Source organism: Heterodontus francisci, chromosome 10 (genome assembly GCF_036365525.1).
Source record: "Heterodontus francisci isolate sHetFra1 chromosome 10, sHetFra1.hap1, whole genome shotgun sequence".
Taxonomy (NCBI): domain Eukaryota; kingdom Metazoa; phylum Chordata; class Chondrichthyes; order Heterodontiformes; family Heterodontidae; genus Heterodontus; species Heterodontus francisci.
This window is the reverse complement of record NC_090380.1, coordinates 67,544,112-67,566,362: the sequence shown is the minus strand read 5'-3', so window position 1 is coordinate 67,566,362 and position 22,251 is coordinate 67,544,112. Positions and strand designations below refer to the sequence as shown.

The following is a 22,251-nucleotide window of genomic DNA, read 5'->3' as shown; positions in this document are numbered from 1 at the left end:
TCATGTAGTGCTGAGAGTATAGCAGGCTTGGCACTCTTGATTATTTCAGGGGTAATGCCATCATTCCCAGGGGCTTTTCCGCTGGCTAGAGAATCAATGGCATCACTGAGTTCTGATTTTGTTGGCTGTATGTCCAGCTCATTCATGACTGGTAGAGGCTGGGCTGCATTGAGGGCAGTCTCAGTGACAGCATTCTCCCTGGAGTAAAGTTCTAGGTAGTGCTCAACCCAGCAGTCCATTTGTTTGCATCGGTCAGTGATTGTGTTCCCTGATTTAGATTTGGGGGTGGGGGGGGGGTGCGATCTTCTTGATGGTTGGCCCAAGAGCACTCTTAATGCCATCATACATTCCTCTGATGTTTGCAGTGTCTGAGGCTAGCTGAATATGACTGCATAGGTGTTGCCAGTAGTCGTTTGCACAGCACCTGGCTGTTCTTTGTGCAGTGCTTCTGGCTGCTTTGAGTGCTACGGCTGTTAACTCACTGGAGGCTTTCTTGTAGTTCAACAATGCGCTTAGCGGCTATGACAGGTTCCAGCTCTTCATTATGAGATCAACCACCCATTTATACTAATCCCATATTCCTACCACATCCCCACCTGTCCCCATATTTCCCTACCACCTACCTATACTAGGGGCAATTTATAATGGCCAATTTACCTACCAACCTGCAAGTCTTTTGGCTGTGGGAGGAAACCAGAGCACCCAGAGAAAATCTACACAGACACAGGGAGAACTTGCAAACTCCACACAGGCAGTACCCAGAATTGAACCCGGGCCGCTGGAGCTGTGAGGCTGCGGTGCTAACCACTGTGCCCTGTGAGGCAGTGGAATTCCCAGATGACAGGCTGTTGCTCTCCCGGCTGATCTATGGCTTGAATGACCTTGTGTTCATTTGACATCAGTGTTTAACTCCCACTAAGCTTCTTGCTCCACATTTATAAAAGTAGCCAGAAGTCGTGGAGTGAAAGCATAAGCGGGAAAGAAACGTCAGACGAATAACGAGCTGATCGGGGCTGCGACTGTTTTTGTTGCCGAGTCGGTTTTTAATTGAGAAGGTAAGTTTTTTTATCACTTAAAGTTTGAAACACACAGAAATGTCGACTAGATTTTCTTTTAGATTTGTTGAAGTTCCCCACAGTTACTGAACAGACATTGGATGAAAAGAATTCGAACTTGGAACAGGCGAGCAGGTTGACCGATTGTGGAAACAGTTTTAGTTACATTTGGGTGAAAGTGCCGCTGTTATTAGAATAATTATACATTCGCGAAAGAAAACGCGAGATATTATGATAATATTTCCTTTTATTTCCCTTTTTGCCAAATTGCCTGATGTGTTTTTTAAAAAAGGAAATGGTTTTGGTCACCACGTGAAATGAATCATTGAGCAACCAACTCAAAAAAACCTTCAAACATCAGAAAACAGCTAAATAAGAAAAAGTACTTTGTACAAATACATCTGGACAAAACACCATATTATTGGAAGTCCAATATTTTATTTTCTGATAAATTAAAATAATAAACCAAGCAAGATATAAGATTTTATTAAGATTTTAGGAAATCATTGTTGGGGTAAATCTTTCACTGAGTTTGCTTACTAAAAATACTATAGGATATGGGGACAGTACACAGGAAGGAATCTCCATGCTAAGCCATGATCTCAAAAATCTAAAATAAGGATATAGGAAAGCAATAAATCCAGGCCAGTTAGCTTAATGTTGGTGATGGGGAAAATTTTAGAAACAATAATTGAGCCAAAATTAACTGGTATTTGGAAAAGTATGGGCTAATAAATGAAAGTCAGCAAGATTTGGTTATAGACAAATCATGTTTGGCTAACTTGATTAAATTCTTTGAAGTAAGGAAGAGAATTGATGAGGGTAGTGTGGTTGATGTTTGTATGAACTTTCAAAAAGCATTTGACAAAGTACCACATAATAGACTTGTTAGCAAATGAACAATGGCAGTGTGGTTACAAAATTGGCAAGGGACAAAAAGTAGAGAGAAGTGGTGAAAGGTTGGCTGGAATTTTATATTGGACGGTAGGCCCCGCCCACTGGCCAAAAAGTCAGTGGCGAGCCTGCCTCCACTAGGCCTGGGGAGCCAGGCCGGGAGTTCTCACTCCCCAGACCCTTAATTGGTCTTGGGCTGGACTTTCACCTCCTTGAGGCAGGAATTCCCGCCTAATGGAGATGCCAGTCAATCAGTGGGCCAGCAGCTCTTAGTCCCAGCAGTGTCACTGGGAGTGATGGCCACTGCTGGGACTACATCTAGCCATTGGAGGCAACAGGAAGGATGGCTCCCGAATTCAAGTATGTTTTTAGGGCCTCACCGGGGACAATTGGCCAGGCCCAGGCAAGGCAAGGGCAGTTGGTTGGTGTGGGGAGTGTTGTGCGTTGGGGATAGTTGGGGCTTCGGGGGCAGCCCTCCGTGGGGCACAGAGCTCCCGATCAGGCATGCCCCCCACCCCCCCCAACCTGCAAGAAGGACGCCTGGTTTTACCAGGCAGGGTTCTTTGGGCTTTTGCTGTCCGACCGCCCAGGGTAAAATACCTACAGCAGCGGGAAGCAACCCTTGTGGCAGTTAATTGTCCACTTAAGGGCCTTGATTGGCCTGGGGTGGGCGGACTGCTTCCCCACGTAAAATTGCAGTGGGGGCAGGAGGGGGTTGGGAACAGCCACCCCTTTGTACCGAAGAGTTCTGCAGTCTCTCTCCATTTAAATAATCTGCTTTTCCATTCTTCCTGCCAAAGTGAACAAGTTCACATTTTCCCACATTATACTCCATCTGCTAATTTTCTGCCCATTCACTTAACCTGTCTATATCGCTTTGGAGTCACTTTATGTCTTCTTGACAACTTACCTTCCTAACTATCTTTGTGTCTCTGCAGCTAACCAATCCTCTACCCATGTTAAATATGTTATCCCCTACATCATGAACTATTATTTTGTGTCGTAATGAAGATTGAGGAGAAGGCAATATAAACTAAATGATTTAATTTTAAAAGACATGCAGGAACAGAGAGACCGGGGATGTATGTACACAAATATTTGACAGTGGCAGGACAAGATGAGAAGGTTGTTAAAAAGCATATGGGATCCATGGTCCCGATGTCTCAGGTAGTGGACAGACTATCAAATGCAGTTCCCTTTTTTAAAAAAAAACTCCTAGGTAAGAGAAAGCTATCAAGTACAACCTTAAACACACTTCCCTAACTCTTCCAATTCCTATTTGGTGGTGTGATTTCATTTTTTCTGTCTCTATCTCTTATCTTCAATCATTTGCTCTCATCCAGTTTTGCACAGTAGTTACCATTGCATCTCATTCATGAGCCCTGGAGGAACTTTACAGCCCAATGCAATATTCTCATAATATCATTAGAACAAAAATCATACATTCCCCAGTGGTGCCAGGCATTAACACAGTGGGCTGGATTTTGTGGAGGAGGCAGGGCTCCCGAAGACAGGCCAAAAAGGTGAGGGAAACTCCACCTTGTCTGTTTTGTGCCCCCACCCCTGGGAGCGATCCTCAGTTGTTTTGCTGCCTAAGTGTCCCACCCCGGGATTCCCGACCCTTTAAAGACAGGGATCCTGCCTGTAAGAGCTGCCGGCCAATCACAGGGCTGGCAGCTCAGCAGTGTTGGCAGCGCCACTGCTAGCCGTGGCCACTGCCGGTACTGCAGCGGCTTTGGACCCAGGCCCAGTGCTGGAAACCCAGACCTCAGGCAAGGGAGGCGGGGTCGCCAGGACCAGTCTAGAAGATCCCGGTAAGGGGGTGGGGTGAGAGGGTAGGCGTGTCCAAGGGGAGGGGGTTCATGGAGGTGGGGGTTTTGCCAGCTGGTCTCCTCTGTGGGCTACAGATTGCCCACGAGGGAGGGACCGCCCCCCAAGCCCACAGGGAGGTTGCCTCGTTTTACAAGACACCTTCCCCACATGGCGGAGGCACCCCCCACCACTGGTTAGATCCTAGCAATGGCAGGAAGAGGCCGTTAAGTGACCATTAATAGGCCACTTCAGGGGATCAATTGGCCTTTGGGCGGGAAGGCTGACATCGGCCTATCACGGCCCCAGCAAAATTGTTTGGCGGCGGGGCGGCAACGGGCCCTCTGCTCCCGCTGCCTCTCGTGATTCTATGGACCCCTCTGCCTCCAACCCTTCCTCAGGGGGACCCATAAAAGTCAGCCCATTATTTTTGTCTTGCGTCTTAGGCTTTTATCATTTCACATATATCCCAAATTCAAATAACAGTGTTATTGGGCTACAGGTTTTGTTAATGTTCAATTAATTTCTCCCCAAAAGAAACTTACTGCATTTTCTTTGATACTCAGGAACCACCTAGATTGCTTTTCCATCAGTTTTTTTTTGTTGAATGGAAATTTGATTTCCCCTTAAATTTCAGGTAAATTTTCCCTTTGAGTGTTTGAAATAGCTGCTCATATCACTTTATTTAATTGATTCAAATCTCAGAAACAATTATGCCACGGCGTGATGGTTTCACATTTTGAGGTGGCTTCAATATTTCCCCTTCTCAAGCACTTTGCCTTGGAAGACAACAAACGACCTGAATGGGTTAAGGCCAAGTCTTTGAAAGACAAAGCCTTTCATTCCAAATTGACACCATGCTGTGACATTTGATGTCTATATATAAGTTCTTAAATTCTTTTAAAAAAAACTGCTAGGTCTCTTGCTGTGGCATCAGTACTAATGTGGTCCTGGAAACCATCAACACCTGTTTAAAAACACCCCACAAAGAATCCATTGTGGCTCTGCACCAGAGCTCAGTGGGTTAATTTGTCTAATCATATCTGTCAATTTAGAAACTTAAAATTTAATAATGCCCAATATTTAAATTTACACTCAGCAATACAAAAGTTGTGTTGAATAAAATGTTCAACATTCTTACAGCAAAGAGTTAAAGGCAAAACTGCAACCTTGCAGCCTTTTAACAGTAGAAAAGGGGACATTTTCAATTCCTGATATTTGTTACTTAACCTTATTTGGAAAAACACAGTCGATAAGACAATGTCTTTAATTTAAACTGCAATAAAGCAGTTTTTTTTTAAACACTAGTCCAATTAAAGCAGAGTGTTTTAAAAACTTCAAATTGGATTTCTGCAAGACATCTTCAAGCCTTCAAGGCTGAAGCTTATCTCTTACAAAACAACTTAAGTGCTCTCACAGTTGCAAAACTAAATTTAAGAATAAAAATTAAACATCACACCAATATCTTTAATTTAAAATATAATTCAGATTTTATATTTTTTCAATTCTGAATGCACAATCTTAAATGGAAATAATTAGACTCACATTCACACTTGTGTACTTTCACACAACTTAGACATACTGGTTCAAAATCAAAAAACATCTCAAGTTTCTCACAAAAGGGCGAAATGACTTTTAGTTCTGTGCAGAGGACATTGAAGCTGACATTTTTCTTTCTCACAGCAAACCTTGACCACTGTAAATCCCACTCCTAACACCAATTTGTAAGATTGTAAGAAGTGAGTTGAGCTCATAATGTGATTTTAAAATAGTTTATTAAGAAGCAGCAGTTTAAATATAATGTATATTAAAAAGTAGCAGTTTAAATATGATGATGCATAAGCTAAATAGACAGAAAAGACATACAACCCGTAACAGACTGAATGGATTACCGATCCCAGATCATACAGTGGGGCAGAACGGTGTTGGCAGTCTTCCTGACGGATGAGGCAGGCGAGGTGTTGGGGGTCTCTTCAGTCCTTGGGACCCTCAGTCTTCTTAAGCTAACGAAAGTGTTAGGCCAAAGACTAACACTTGGCCGAAGCCAGGCTTTGGGGAGCTTGCCTTCTGTCCGAAGAAGACTGACTATTTCCCTCCTGAGCTCCTCTTTATGTACTTTATTTCTAGGGTTGGTAGTTCACCCTATGTCAATCATTTGTTCGAACCCTTCTAACCAATGAATATAAGACAGGTACCTGAAGTGTCAGGGTGGTCACCTCCCCCTTGTCCATCACTCTGCCCCCCTGAAGTTACCTTTCATCATATCTCATGCTTGGTATTGTTTGTAAACTTCTGTCAGACATTTGTCTAGAGAGGGTCAAGGCTCCATCTTTTCAGCTTTAGGAATATCTTGTTTCAGAGCCTGTGCCAGAGTCATGTCCTTGGCAGAGAGAACAGGCCTGCGCTGTCCTAGCTGCCTGTAATAGAATCTTTCTTAATAAGAGAGAATTGTTTCTATAAGAACTCTATATTATTATGAGAAATATCATTTATTGAAGGTCCCGTTTCTTACAACGCTACATTTTAGGAAGGATGTCAAAGCCTTATAGAGAGTGCAGAAGAGATTTACTAGAATGGTTTGGGATGAGGGACTTCAATTATGTAGAGAGGCTGCTACGGGGGTAGGGGGGGGCCACACCGAGATCCCCCCACCGCTGGTAATATGTGGCGAGCCCTTCTCGATGTCGGGGGTTGAGGCAGGCCTCTCCCCGCAGAATTTTCCTGGCCCCCCGCACCCCAGTCACAACCCATGGTGTCGAGGGGCTGGTAAAATTCAGCACCTGTTTTCTGTACCTAGCTTTCTTTCCTTTGCAGAGATCTATCTCCCCATCATGTGATAAGCCAATTATTGCTATGTTATCTTATTCAGAGCATGACTAGAAGTAAGTGATGTTGTACAAATGGCAAGCGCATATAAACTTCTAAATCTCTTTTTCTAAGACGCTTTGCTGTTAATCTTGGTGAAACTCCCTTGTAGTCAGTAGCAGAGTTCAAACCTCATTTCAAAGCACTGAGAACAAAAGTCCCAATAAGTCTGTAATAATCCGGGATAGGCACCGACATGTTGCACCACGGACATGGGGGCAATTAACTTGTACATAAAATGTAGAGCCAATCTAATGCCATCAAAACACAGTTCGATTTAAAACACATTTCTCCTTATAATTAAAGTAGCTAAGCATACAACCATCAATGCAGAGCAGCACAACTGTCATAGACGAAGGTTTTGGGAAGGTTGTGGTCATCAGTTGCAGGCCCGCTGGTGGCTAGTCAAGCCTGTCCATGACTGGAAGATTCTCCCACAGCGGGTGCAAGTGAAGGTGTAGTCACTGCTAGGGGCAATTGGATCTATCCTTCTCCTCCTTTTCTCTTTCATGCTGGTTCTTCAGTCAGTCTCACAGGTGTCTGTAGCCCTCCTGATGTAGCATCTCCATGCATCACGATCTATGGCCTGTGCTTCCCACTAGTGATGGTCGATGTGACACACAGAGAGGGACTTCTTCAGGGAGTCCTTGAAACATTTGCATGGGGCCCCTCTGTTCCTTTTACCCGTGGTCAGCTCTCCATATAACACGATCTTGGGCAGGCGATTGTCGTCCATCCGGGCAATATGACTCACCCAACACAGTTGGCTTTGCAGCAGGATGGCCTCGATGCTGGTGATGTTTGCTGTTTCTAGGACTTCAATGTTTGAGATGTGTTCCTACCAGCTGATCTTGAGGATGCTGTGGAGGCAGCGCTGATGGATGCGCTGTAGAAGGTGTACATGACAGCGGCATACATGACAGCGCCATACAGTAGGGTGGTGAGGACTATGGCTTTGTACACTTTGAGTTTGGTCTGTGCTCTGAGGCTGTGGTTGCTCCACACACGTTTGTAGAGTCTGCCGAATGTACTGTTTGCTTTTGAGAGTCTATTGTCTACTTCCTTTTCTACGGTGACATCAAACGTGATGACGCTTCCCACATAAGTAATTTGCTTGATGGCATTCAGCTCGGTTCCCTCGATGACGATGCTTGGTGGTCTATATTCTTCTTGGGGTGCAGGCTGATGCAGGACTTCAGTTTTCTTTAAACTGATTTTTAGTCCAAAGAGTTGTGCCGCCTCAGAAAAATGTGTTGCAGGTCTGACTGACTGTGGGCCAGAAGAGCACAGTCATCGGCGAAAAGAAGGTCATGGATGTGTTTTTCTGTGTCTTTGTGTAAGCCTGAAGATGCCTGAGGTTGAAAAGGCCTCCCTCAGTCCAGAAGTGTGCGTAAACTCCCTTCATAAGGTTTTCTGTTGCCTGCTACAGCATCATGCTGAAAAAGATAGTGAATTGGGTCGGAGTCAGCACACATCCCTGCTTTACGCCATTGGAGATACAGAAAGGACTTGAGAGGTCACTGCTTTGCTTGACTTGTCCATACTGATTTTCATAAAACTGCTTCACCATGGCCAGAACCTGGCTGGGCATCCACGTTTTTCACAGTGTCGAATGCCTTGGTGAGGTCTACGAAAGTGACGTACAGGCCTTTGTTTTGCTTACGGCACTTTTCTTGTGATTGTCTGAGTGCAAATACCATGTCTGATTGTTCTGAAACCACACCAGCTCTCTGGGAGGTTTTCTTCCGCAATGGTAGGCACAAGCCTGTTCATAGAACATAGAACAGGTGGGCGGCACAGTGGCGCAGTGGTTAGCACCGCAGCCTCACAGCTCCAGGGACCCGGGTTCGATTCTGGGTACTGTCTGTGCGGAGTTTGCAAGTTCTCCCTGTGTCTGCGTGGGTTTCCTCCGGGTGCTCCGGTTTCCTCCCACACGCCAAAGACTTGCAGGTTGATAGGTTAATTGGCCATTACAAATTGTCCCTAGTATAGGTAGGTGGTAGGGAAATATATAGGGACAGGTGGGGATGTGGTAGGAATATGGGATTGGTGTAGGATTAGTGTAGATGGGTGGTTGATGGTTGGCGCAGACTCGGTGGGCCGAAGGGCCTGTTTCAGTGCTGTATCTCTAAACTAAACTAAACTATTACAGCGCAGTACAGGCCCTTCGGCCCTCGATGTTGCGCCAACCTGTGAAACCATCTGACCTACACTATTCCATTTTCATCCATATGTCTATCCAATGACCACTTAAATGCCCTTAAAGTTGGCGAGTCTACTACTGTTGCAGGCAGGGTGTTCCACGCCCCTACTACTCTCTGAGTAAAGAAACTACCTCTGACATCTGTCCTATATCTATCACCCCTCGACTTAAAGCTATGTCCCCTCGTGTTTGCCATCACCATCCGAGGAAAAAAACTCTCACTATCCACCCTATCTAACCCTCTGATTATCTTATATGTCTCTATTAAGTCACCTCTCCTCCTCCTTCTCTCTAACGAAAACAACCTCAAGTCCCTCAGCCTTTCCTCGTAAGACCTTCCCTCCATACCAGGCAACATCCTAGTAAATCTCCTCTGCACCCTTTCCAAAGCTTCCACATCCTTCCTATAATGCGGTGACCAGAACTGCACGCAATACTCCAGGTGCGGTCGCACCAGAGTTATGTACAGCTGCAGCATGACCTCGTGGCTCCGAAACACGATCCCCCCACTAATAAAAGCTAACACACCATATGCCTTCTTAACAGCCCTATTAACCTGGGTGGCAACTTTCAGGGATTTATGTACCTGGACACCAAGATCTCTCTGCTCATCTACACTACCAAGAATCTTCCCATTAGCCCAGTACTCTGCATTCCTGTTACTCCTTCCAAAGTGAATCACCTCACACTTTTCCGCATTAAACTCCATTTGCCATCTCTCAGCCCAGCTCTGCAGCCTATCTATGTCCCTCTGTAACCTACAACATCCTTCGGCACTATCCACAACTCCACCGACCTTCGTGTCATCCGCAAATTTACTAACCCACCCTTCTACACCCTCTTCCAGGTCATTTATAAAAATGACAAACAGCAGTGGCCCCAAAACAGATCCTTGCGGTACACCACTAGTAATTAAACTCCAGGATGAACATTTGCCATCAACCACCACCCTCTGTCTTCTTTCAGCTAGCCAATTTCCGATCCAAAGCACTAAATCACCTCCAATCCCATACTTCCGTATTTTCTGCAATAGCCTACCGTGGGGAACCTTTTCAAACGCCTTACTGAAATCCATATATACCACATCCACGGCTTTACCCTCATCCACCTGTTTGGTCACCTTCTCAAAAAACTCAATAAGGTTTGTGAGGCACGACCTACCCTTCACAAAACCGTGCTGACTATCTCTAATGAACTTATTCTTTTCAAGATGATTATAAATCCTATCTCTTATAACCTTTTCCAACATCTTACCCACAACCGAAGTAAGGCTCACAGGTCTATAATTACCAGGGCTGTCTCTACTCCCCTTCTTGAACAAGGGGACAACATTTGCTATCTTCCAGTTTTCCGGCACTATTCCTGTCGACAATGACGACATAAAGATCAAGGTCAAAGGCTCTGCAATCTCCTCCCTGGCTTCCCAGAGAATCCTAGGATAAATCCCATCTGACCCAGGGGACTTATCTATTTTCACACTTTCCAAAATTGCTAACACCTCCTCCTTGTGAACCTCAATCCCATCTAGCCTAGTAGTCTGTATCTCCGTATTCTCCTCGACAACATTTTCTTTCTCTACTGTAAATACTGACGAAAAATATTCATTTAACGCTTCCCCTATCTCCTCTGATTCCACACACAACTTCCCACTACTATCCTTGATTGGCCCTAATCTAAGTCCAGTCATTCTTTTATTCCTGATATACCTATAGAAAGCCTTAGGGTTTTCCTTGATCCTATCCGCCAATGACTTCTCGTGTCCTCTCCTCGCTCTTCTAAGCTCTCCCTTTAGATCCTTCCTGGCTAGCTTGTAACTCTCAAGCGCCCTAACTGAGCCTTCACGTCTCATCCTAACATAAGCCTTCTTCTTCCTCTTGACAAGCGCTTCAACTTCTTTAGTAAACCATGGCTCCCTCGCTCGACAACTTCTTCCCTGCCTGACAGGTACATACTTATCAAGGACACGCAGTAGCTGCTCCCTGAATAAGCTCCACATTTCGATTGTGCCCATCCCCTGCAGTTTCCTTCCCCATCCTACGCATCCTAAATCTTGCCTAATCGCATCATAATTTCCTTTCCCCCAGCTATAATTCTTGCCCTGCGGTATATACCTGTCCCTGCCCATCGCTAAGGTAAACCTAACCGAATTGTGATCACTATCACCAAAGTGCTCACCTACATCTAAATCTAACACCTGGCCGGGTTCATTACCCAGTACCAAATCCAATGTGGCATCGCCCCTGGTTGGCCTGTCTACATACTGTGTCAGAAAACCCTCCTGCACACACTGGACAAAAACTGACCCATCTAAAGTACTCGAACTATAGTATTTCCAGTCGATATTTGGAAAGTTAAAGTCCCCCATAACAACTACCCTGTTACTCTCGCTCCTGTGGAGAATCATCTTCGCTATCCTTTCCTCTACATCTCTGGAACTATTCGGAGGTCTATAGAAAACGCCCAACAGGGTGACCTATCCTCTCCTGTTTCTAACCTCGGCCCATACTACCTCAGTAGACGAGTCCTCAAACGACCTTTCTGCCGCCGTAATACTCTCCTTGATTAACAATGCCACAGCCCCCCCTCTTTTACCATCTTCTCTGTTCTTACTGAAACATCTACATCCCGGAACCTGCAACATCCATTCCTGTCCCTGCTCTACCCATGTCTCCGAAATGGCCACAACATCGAGATCCCAGGTACCAACCCATGCTGCAAGCTCACCCACCTTATTCCGGATGCTCCTGGCGTTGAAGTAGACACACTTTAAACCAAGTTCTTGCTTGCCAGTGCCCTCTTGCGTCCTTGTAACCTTATCCCTGACCTCACTACTCTCAACATCCTGTACACTGGAACTACAATTTAGGTTCCCATCCCCCTGCTGAATTAGTTTAAACCCCCCCGAAGAGCACTAGCAAATCTCCCCCCCAGGATATTGGTACCCCTCTGGTTCAGGTGAAGACCATCCTGTTTGTAGAGGCCCCACCTCCCCCAGATAGAGCCCCAATTATCCAGGAAACCAAAACCCTCCCTCCTACACCATCCCTGCAGCCACATGTTCAACTCCTCTCTCTCCCTATTCCTCGCTTCGCTAGCACGTGGCACGGGCAACAACCCAGAGATAACAACTCTGTTTGTTCTCGCTCTAAGCTTCCACCCTAGCTCCCTGAATTTCTGCCTTAAATCCCCATCTCTCTTCCTACCTATGTCATTGGTGCCTATGTGGACCACGACTTGGGGCTGCTCCCCCTCCCCCTTAAGGATCCCAAAAACACGATCCGAGACATCACGAACCCTGGCACCTGGGAGGCAACACACCAACCGTGAGTCTCTCTTGTTCCCACAGAACCTACTGTCTGTTCCCCTAACTATGGAGTCCCCAATGACTAATGCTCTGCTCCTCTTCCCCCTTCCCTTCTGAGCAACAGGGACAGACTCTGTGCCAGAGACCTGTACCCCATTGCTTACCCCTGGTAAGTCGTCCCCCCCAACAGTATCCAAAACGGTATACCTGTTGTTGAGGGAAACGGCCACTGGGGATCCCTGCACTGCCTGCTGGTTCCCTCTCCTTCCCCTGACGGTAACCCATCTACCTACTTCTTTTACCTGAGGTGTGACTACCTCCCTATAACTCCTCTCAATAACCCCCTCTGCCTCCCGAATGATCCGAAGTTCATCCCGCTCCAGCTCCAGTTCCCTAACGCGGTTCTCGAGGAGCTGGAGTTGGGTGCACTTCCCGCAGATGTGGTCCCTGCCGTTCACAATGGGATCAGCCAGCTCCCACATCATACAGCTACAGCACATCACCTGCCCAGCCATCTCTACTTAGTTAATTACTTTATTAATTTATATAAATTTATGAGCTAAATACTTTGATTCTTCTCTGCTGTGGTCTTTTTCAAATAACCAATTAATAGATAAGTCAAAAAAGTAAAAGAAGAAAGTAAATTTTTACCAATCACACGATACAGAAGAAATAAAATAAAAAGCTTACCTTATCAACACACCATAGTCCTTTTTTTTTGGTTAGAGGAGGAGGGTGGGTGGGAGACACTACACGTGTCAGCCACTGCCCAAATATATAGGTTTTGACTTACCCAGCAGTCCCCTGGTCCTCCGAAACAAAAGGGAATTAACTTTAACTTTAAACTGAAACTGACCTCCCTGTTCAGAAGTATTCTAGCCAGGATCTTCCCAGCAATAGAAAGGCGGGTGATCCCACAGTAGTTGGAACTGTCCGATTTTTCTCCTTTGTTTTTGTACAAGGTGATGATAGCGACATCATCGAGATCCTGCCCTGTTCCCAGCAGGCCGTGAAAAGCTCATGAAGCTTGGTGTGTAGGGCAGAGCCACCATGCTTCAAGGCTTGGGTGGAATTCCATTGGCTCTGGCGGCTTTGTTGTTCTTCATCAGTCATAGTTTCCTCCAGAGTTGGGCTCTCATCCAGTTCTTCTTTGACAGGCTGTTGTTGGATGCAATTGATGGCAGTATCATGCACTGTGCACTTGGCGCTGAAGAGAGTTTCAAAGTGCTCTGACCAGCGATCCAGGACTGACTCCTTGTCGATGTGTAAGGTCTTGCCATCGGCGCTCCTCAAGGGGTTTTGGGTTTGATGTGCTAGTCCATAGGTTTTAGTGCTTCATAGAAACTTCTTATGTCGCCAGTACCAACGTACAGTTGAGTTTTTTTCCGCGAGTGCAACCCACCAGTCATTTTGGATGTATTAGCTAGCTAGAAAGCAAAATAGTATGCAATGCGAATGCGAGTTACTTTTTCACAGAATAGATTTAGCTACACCATATCACGGGGTGGTAGATGAACCTTAATTGGATAACCTCTGTGGATTCACACTGTGCCAGTGCAAATTCATCCAATAAACAATGAAACTCAAGGAGAGGATTGTTATTGTGGTTATTGAGGCGATGCAGTAGAAAAATCAGCCAGAGGAAGACAGACCATTTCTCTCACTGATATTGTCACAAGACAATTTAACCTGTGATGGTCTCCATTTGTGCGGCTTCTCCACCTGCTTGTAATATGTGTCTGAAGACAGGGCAGCTAACAAAAGGGCAGTGATCTCCAAATCAGGAGAATTTTATATGGTGAAGCAGATAGTACTTCAGAAGAGTCATGTAAAACAGAAAAGCAGAGTGGAGCAGGAAGGGACAAACAGATTAATGGTAAGTAGCCAAGACTAGTTTATTCATCTTGACAGGCTGTTAAACCAGGTCCTGAATTCTAAAATACGGAAACAACAGAATGTCTCATGGACGAAATGTCATTTGCTCACCAAAGCTAGTGACAAAATTAGCTAAACACAATTACAAATAAAGAGCGCCCTTCAGTTCCTCCAATAAAGCAATTGTCTTAAATTCACTTATGTCTATATCTCAGTTTATCACTGTCAATTCTGATTCAGCGCTGACAAGATAATTATTAACAAAAAGCTTTTCTGCAAATAGTTGAGCGGTTCTTACTCATGTATTATTCAGTTACAAAATGTTTAGTCACTATCTGTAAGACTGTACTCCAGACTAACCAATTTATGTTCAAGCCAAATCTCTTACCTGCACTTTTAACATATTGTAATTATCTGATACAGAGAATTTTCAAATGACATTGGCCACTCAGGTTATCTGCCCTCAAACTGGATAGTAAATGATGCACATTGACATGGCCATTGAAATATAATAAATTTTTACTAAGTCTTTCCTGACAGTTTTTAAAACTGCAAATGCAGCATAGATAATAAACACAAAGAGTACTGGAAATACTCAGCAGCTCTGGCAGCATCTGTGGAGAGTGAAGCAGAGTTAACGTTTCAGGTCTGTGACCTTTCATCAGAACTGGCAAAGTTTAGAAAATAATTAGGTTTTAAGCAAGTGAAGGGGAAGGGGTGGGGGAGAGAACAAAAGGGAAGGTGTGTGATAGGGCAGAGGGCAGGAGAGATTAAATAACAAAGCTGTCCTGGGACAAAGGCAAAGAGCGTGTTAATGCTTGTGGTGAATGACAACGCATTAATCCAGAGAGAGTATAAATAGCAGAATAATGAGCAGCTCATTAGAGAATTAGATGTGTTACATGATGATCAAAACAAATGATTCTATGGGCTGGATTTTTCAATGGGCTTTGGAACCCTGACGGCCCCATATGGGGGTCCCCAAGCCCACTCATGTCGCCTGCTTGCCTGCTGGCACAACCTTCTGGGAGGCAGCCTCCAAATTGGCCGCTTCCGCACTTGCCATCCTATTAAGGATGGCAGGCGGGCTCCTGAGGCTGCAGGCCCAATTAGAGGGCCCGCAGCAATGTCAGGCCAGCAGCCCTACTCGGAGAGGTGGGCGCTGCTGAGACAGGCAGACAAGTGGAAGGGTGCCTCAATCTGGAGATGCCCTGGTTGCCTGCGTAGACAGAATAAAATAAAGAGGCCTGAAGCCAGTAGGGCCATCAGGGTGGAGGGAAAACCCCACCACATGACTGTTGATGGCCACAGTTACAGCCTTCAGCTCCGATGGTCCCTCGCCTTGTTGCTGCAAGGCCACTTTAATTGAGCTGGCAGCCTCCGCACATGGTAGGAGGCCTCTCTGATGTCAATAAAATACCAGCCCTGTTGCAAAATGGCCCCTGTGTGTGTCCTTATTTGGACTAATTGGCTGCCTGCCTGCATGGAGTGGGCAGTCAACCTGGTTTCCAGTCCCAGAATGCATTGGGGAGCCGTATTGACACAGCTGTTCAGTTATTTTTCTGGCCCCCCCATCCTCCACCAACTCCAGCTGGAAAAATTCAGCCGTATATATTTCTAAAACATGATGTGTTCTAGAGATTGAGCCAGTTAATTATTGTGTTACAGCCAGAACATGAAAAAGTCACATCAGTTACGACCAGGTGAGAAAGAGGTCTAGGGGTCCCTTTCAGCCTTCACCTGGTCTTACTGGAACAGGGTATTATTTTTATACACACCATGTTTTTAGCTCTCCTTGGTAAATAACGCTTTCCAATTATAAGGCAAAGAAACCAGCATAACAGGCTTTCTTAGGTTTAAAGAAGAAAGATTGAAATTTATTAAAACTTAAACTTAAACTCTAATTCATTTGATGCCTATGGATACACGATGTACCCATGCTAGCATGCATACGCGATACACACATGCAAATAGAGACAGAAAAGAGCAGAAGAAATAAAGTGGAAAAGTTTGAGGCAATATCTGAAGAGTTTTTGTTACAGGTCTTCAAACTCACTGTAGAGTCCTTGATTGTAGGTAGTTCTTGCTTTTCATTAGGGCTCAGTATTCTTCTTAAATCTTGTTCACTGTAGAAGACTTTTCTCTCTTGGGGTTTATGTGTCTTCAGTGGGTTTCAGTTCTGTGAGAAAGAGATAGGAGCAGACAGGCAGACAGGAGGTCTTCTTCAGTCCAGGAGCATTCTGCTTTCTCCAGTTCAGACACTGTCTCTACAATTTAAAACTCCCCAAGTTGGCCAGCAGGGTGGTCACGTGGCCGACTGGTATAACCACTTTTGGCTTTGTGTATTGCAGTGGAGCAGGGGCTAGCTGCTTTGTTCCAAGCAGTGTCTGTTGATATGCAAAAATGTCTTTCCAGCCAGTGGCCTGGCAACTCCTTGTAACAGGCCTTCTCTTCTTGCCAGCAACAATTTGAAATTTAATGTCCATGTGGTGAAATTAATATGCCTCATTCTTGGTAGGTTAGGGGCCTGCATACGCATCATTGAATCTGGCGTGATATATTGCTCCTGCTATAATGGCTATTGGTCTCCTTAGTCACTCACAAGATATAGGCATCACTGGTAAGGACAACATTTATTGCCCATCTCTTTTCAACTGAATGGTTTGCTAGGCTATTTCAGAGGGCAGTTGAGCATCAACCACATGGCTGCGAGTCTGTAGTTACATATAAGCCAGACTAGGAAAGGATGGCAAACTTCCTCTGCTAAAGGAGATGAGTGAACCAGATTGATTTTTTGAAACAACAATCCAAGAGTTTCATAGTCACCATTATTGATAGGAGCTTTTTATTCCAGATTTATTTTATTAACTGAACTTAAATGTCCTCAATAGCCACGGTGGGATTTTGAGCTCACGTATCCAATTATTATTCCAGTCCTCTGGATTATTAATCCAGTAACATAACCAGTATGCTACCATACCTGTACTTTCACACATTGAGACTGCAATAACATTCCTGCAGCATAATCAAAAATGAAGCAAGATAAATAGTTTGTTTTGATATATTGTAAAATATATAAATGTGTTCAGGCCTGTATAACAAACACATCTAAAAGAAGTATCATTTCCTTGTTTTAACTGTGAGCAATGCCAAAGGAGAGTAATCTGCATTTAATATGGAATATCATTAAACTGGAAGAATCCTATCCAAATGCTTGTTACTTTGGCAAAACACCATTAAAAAATAAATAAATACAAGGTTAAAAAAAAACTTGCATTTTTCAAGTCAAGTAAAATAAAAATCCATAATTTGGCCCAATCTGTAGTTATTCTTAAATGAATTGCAAATTATGCAAGAAAACGTTGGCCTGGATTTTACATTGCTGCTGCTTTTTGCGGTGACATGCGGACTGCTCGTTGCAGAGCCACTGCGATACTAAACATGGCGGCTCATTTAAATGGCTGGGGGCGGACACCCCCCGATGATGTGGAAGGGGCGGGCGTTCCATCTCCAGCAACGGTGTCCGGCACCACTGCGCAGGCATGACGCCATTTTTAAAGGGCTCCGAGCCCTTCAACTTAGTTTAAATATTTAAAAATATAGTAATGTTAAATGTACTTCGAAAAATTAAATTAATGTTTCTAGCCCTTCTCCCACCGCCCCCAATAACCATGCAGTTCATTCCTTGTCCTCTCCCCCCAAAATACTTACCTCGAGTACCCGACCTCCCCCCCCAAAAGTTTATAAACTTTTACCTTCAATCCCTTACCACCATTCCCTAGACCAATCAGAATAGTTTGAACCCACCCAACCCCCACCAATGCCCCCGCACGGAGAAATTACCTGCTCCCACCTACTCACCAAGCGAGATTCGAAGGCGCGGGAGTGCTGGCCATCGGCACGAATATCGGTGCGGCACGGACGTCGGGAGTGAGACGCTCATTAATGCAGGTATTTAAATAAATTTGCTTATGTAAATTCTGGTCCCATCGCCGAGCGGTGGGGTGGGGAGGGGGGTCCTGCCATGAGGCCTTGCCGCCGCTGGCAGTATCGGGCCAGGCCTTCCCGGCATTGAGGCCTGTGGCAGGCCTCGCCTGGAGACACTTTCCGGCTCCCGCCGCCTCCCCCCCCCACCCCCACCACAACCCCCAACATCGGGGGACTGTAAAATCCAGCCCGTTTTGTGTGTAAGCCTGGAATGGCTCAGTGATAAATGGTATATATAATGACATCTAACCAAGCCATACAAAGCAAGAAGACCCTCAGTTTAATCCCTGTTTAATTCTGAATTGTTTGATTTTAGCCAAGCGGCAACTGCCGTATTAAAATGCTGCAATTTGCCTTCGTATTCCCACTGTGCTAAAATCATAAAAATTACTCAAAGCTTCTCCTACCTGTCATCCTACTTTTATTGATTCAAAGCTTATTGTAGGTACCCCATAGTTGTAGTGAGGAATTCTGTACATTTTTAGTAACATGCACCTTACTCTGGGTGTATAAGTGTATCATACGAAAAAGCCATTTTCAAAAGCATGTCTTCTGAATTAAAATTGATACCTTGTGCATCATGTGATTGGCCAGTGTACTGCATAATAAACAATTACCCTTTTATCACAGTATTTTTTAGCAGAAATTATGTGGCCTATTTATTCCATGGGTTGTTGCTCAATTCAAAAGTTTGTAAATATCACACTGTCATACCATTCCATTCAGGCTAAAACTAATAGAAACATTTACTTGAAAGCCAGTTAATTACACAGAAGTGGAAACTATCAGCAAGATAGCAGTAGTACAATACCAGTTTACTATGTACTTTGCTTTAAAAAAATTGAGTGCTGATTCTTTTGAAGTTCATTGTGGTCACTTTTGAACTGGTTAATCGTTACGTGGATAATTGTAGCTAAAATATGAGCAACACTCTTTTGGCTGCCTGTTGAGTTAGTTGTTCAGGACACTTGCCCACAAAAGAAACCATTCTGAGCAAGGCATTCTCCTCCTGTTACGTCAGGGAGTGACTTTCACCCAGCTCTCTGCATCTGCCCAGCCTCTGACCTATTTTCCTGGGTTTGGGCTTGCTATATTTGCATTGTAAACTCCTAGAGAGATTCTCGCTGACAAGAGGGAGCCTGTAATTATAACAGCAGAGAATCACAGTATTGCTGGAGGAGGGATGATGCTGCAGCACCATGAGGTCCGGCAAGGGCACTTAAAGGGGGTGGACCAGTGGCTAGCACTGAAGCCTCAAAGCTTCAGCGACCCAGGTTCGGTTCTGGGTACTGCCTGTGTGGAGTTTACAAGTTCTCCCTGTGACTACGTGGGTTTCCTCCGGGTGCACTGGTTTCCTCCCACATGCCAAAGACTTGTGGGTTGATAGGTAAATTGGCCATTGCAAAAATTGCCCCTAGTGTAGATAGGTGGTAGGAGAATTGAGGGAAGGTGGGGATGTGAGAGGGAAAAAATGGGATTAATGTAGGATTAGTATAAATGGGTGGTTGATGGTCAGCACAGACTCGTTGGGCTGAAGGGCCTGTTTCGGTGATGTATGACTCTAGAAACACCTGGAAGATTACACAAGATGTCCCACTGAAAGCCTGGGCTGAGAATGGAGCACTCAACAGGTAATTATTGGGCAAGAAACACAAAGAGTGAGGAGACCATTACTTTATTTTCACTCTCCATGATGTCATCTCACGACTCGTACTACCACCCTCGTCATGGAAGTTGGGAAGTGACAGGGGCACAGGTGAAAAGAAGAAAAACCATAGAGACCCAAGCCTTATCTCTGCAACCAGTAGCATGTAGTGGGTTGGGAAGGAGCATGCAGCGGTGGTCCCTAGTCACTGGGATTGGGTGAAGTGGCAATATCCTTATTATTCTATTTCCTCTGTGATCTGCCTGACTGTGGAGGAAAATTGCCCCAAATTTCTGACATGAGTCTGCAAATTTGAAAACATTAAGGGGGTGAAATCGGTCTACACCAGCCATGTGAAAGGGCTCATAGCAAATTGGCATTTCACCATGCCCGATCTTCTTTCCACTAAAGATCATAAAACGATCGTTCAAATTCTCTTTGAAGACTTATTTCCTGGTCTCACTGTCACTTTTAATTGGTGTTATGATTGCTGGACTTTGTAACATGATTATGTTTTAAAAATTGTGATTTTTAAATGTTTAAGATGGATTCCAGAAGGTCAGGTGACCTCACATCCACTTTGCAAAAGGACAAGACAGAATTCCTGGTTACCAGGACAACAGAGAACACAGATCAAAGACTGTTTTTGAAAAAACTGCAACTGCAGCGGCAACACCTGAAGAACAATGGGTTTCACCCTCCCAGACTTACAGATCATAAAACAAGGAGTCAGTGATTCTAAAGATGCAAATGTACCAAGCAGCTGTTAGCACCTGGGAACTATGGAAGGCCCTGGTGGCTCTGTGAAACCAGACTTCTGGACTCGGAACAGGATAATAAGTTATTGCATTTTGAGTCCAGATAAATTTAAGAGATTTTCTGAAGGCAGACAGGCTGTGAGCGAAGAAACCAGTGGTTGCAGCCTCAAGAGAGAGAGAAAGAGAGAGAGCGGACACCTGCTATCGGAAACCTGATACAGTGAAAGGCTGCAAACACTTGAACCTGTTTTGAATGTTGAAGTTTGCAGAGAAATTGAAGACTAACAAGACCATCAGGAATCACCTTGTTCACGGATGTCCAGGTTGAAGGAGTTTGGAGAAGTGAGTGAAGACGACATTGATTTTTGAAAAGGTCTGGGAGATCCAACTCATTGCTACTGGGAGGAGTTTGGTACTTTTAACTGCAAAGATTTCACCATCAAAGAGGTCTGTGTAACGTATAAGTGTGGTGTGAGGTTTTCAAGTATTTTAATAAGTGAAGAAAATACCTTTCTTTGTAATCTAGGGTATCAACTACTTACAAAGTGCTATTTGGTTAATGGGGATTTCTTTTGGTTTAGTTAGTATAATGAAAGTCTTAAACCATGAAATCTTGTTGTGTAATTTTTAAAATTGGTCTGGGGGTTCCTATTTTTCACGTTAACGATCTCACTGAGGTCGCAACACTTGGTTTGAAATTAAAAATCTTGGCAATATTTTCCAAGTCAATGGAAAATAAAAACTTGTGCAGTGAAAAATTGGCTGCTGATTCACTATATATCTGTTTCCTGCTATTGACGTAGACCAATTTCATCCCCTTAATATTTCAAAGACAAGATGGTCCAACCAAACAGACTTGACCTGAATAGTATTGGATCAGGCAGTAAAGACAAAGAAAAACTGGATCTACCACGGAAGAAATACTAATCTTTCGATAGCTTTGTGCATTTGTTTCGCCTCTGACACCAAGACAAAAAACAATCAATGGGCCATATTTTGTAAGGTTCCACTGCTGGCAGAAAGCTTTGATGAATTGGAACACTGATTGATAAATTGGGTGAATTCACCTTTATGTCTCAGTCAATTTTAAAACATTTTGGTTATTCTGAAGACAGTAAAAAATATATTTTTCTGTTTGAGGCAAAATGGAACTCTGCCTCTGTCGCGAAGTATATACATTGAATTGAAGGGTCTTCAAGTATTGGAGTTTGAAGCCAGTCAGTGAGGTGCAATCTAGTTGGCGAGAGGCTTCTTAGATTGCAGTACATGTAGTTTAATGTTGCTCATGCTGTTGAATTTCTTTCAGATGGTGCTTTTCTCCCAGTGTGAAGAACACTGTGGTCACACCTCCAGATCGGAATCCCTTATCTCATTCAGTGTTGTCCTGAAACAACCATTCAGGTTTGTATGTGAATGCTGCAAACCCAAAACTAAAGGCAGTGCTGTTGCATGGTGCAAATGGAAAAAAACTGACAGCTACTTACTGGTACATACTATCCTGTAGCTGTGAAGAATGCAATTAATGAGAAGTTACAACATTTATGGAAGGTTAACGCAACAAGCTATATAACTGAAAGTGAAAGGAAGAGAAATATAACTTCATAATACAAGGCCCGAGCAACTCAGAAATGTTTCATAATTCCAGTTGCATTCAAATAAGAACAAAATGAACAGTTTCGGTGCATTAACTGCTAAGGAAACAGAAGATATTAGAACTGCTGTGGCTTATTTTCTTTCACATTTTCTGTATCTGATTATATTGCAATGCAAGATACTTCCCTGTCATCCTCTCAAATATGGAACTACTACTCTGAACTTAAAGCTAAGCCATCTTTGAATTTGTTTTCTATTTTGAA

General features: G+C 44.2%; 1 protein-coding gene across 1 annotated transcript; it reads left to right on the top strand.

Moving 5' to 3' along the window:
* The first annotated feature begins 981 nt into the window (after window positions 1–981).
* On the top strand, window positions 982–21,992 carry ndp (norrin cystine knot growth factor NDP). Its single transcript, XM_068039905.1, is given in 3 exon segments — window positions 982–1,055; window positions 21,702–21,820; window positions 21,822–21,992. Coding segments are annotated over 2 exon segments (216 nt in total). The 5' UTR covers window positions 982–1,055; the 3' UTR covers window positions 21,919–21,992.
* Window positions 21,993–22,251: the final 259 nt, after the last annotated feature.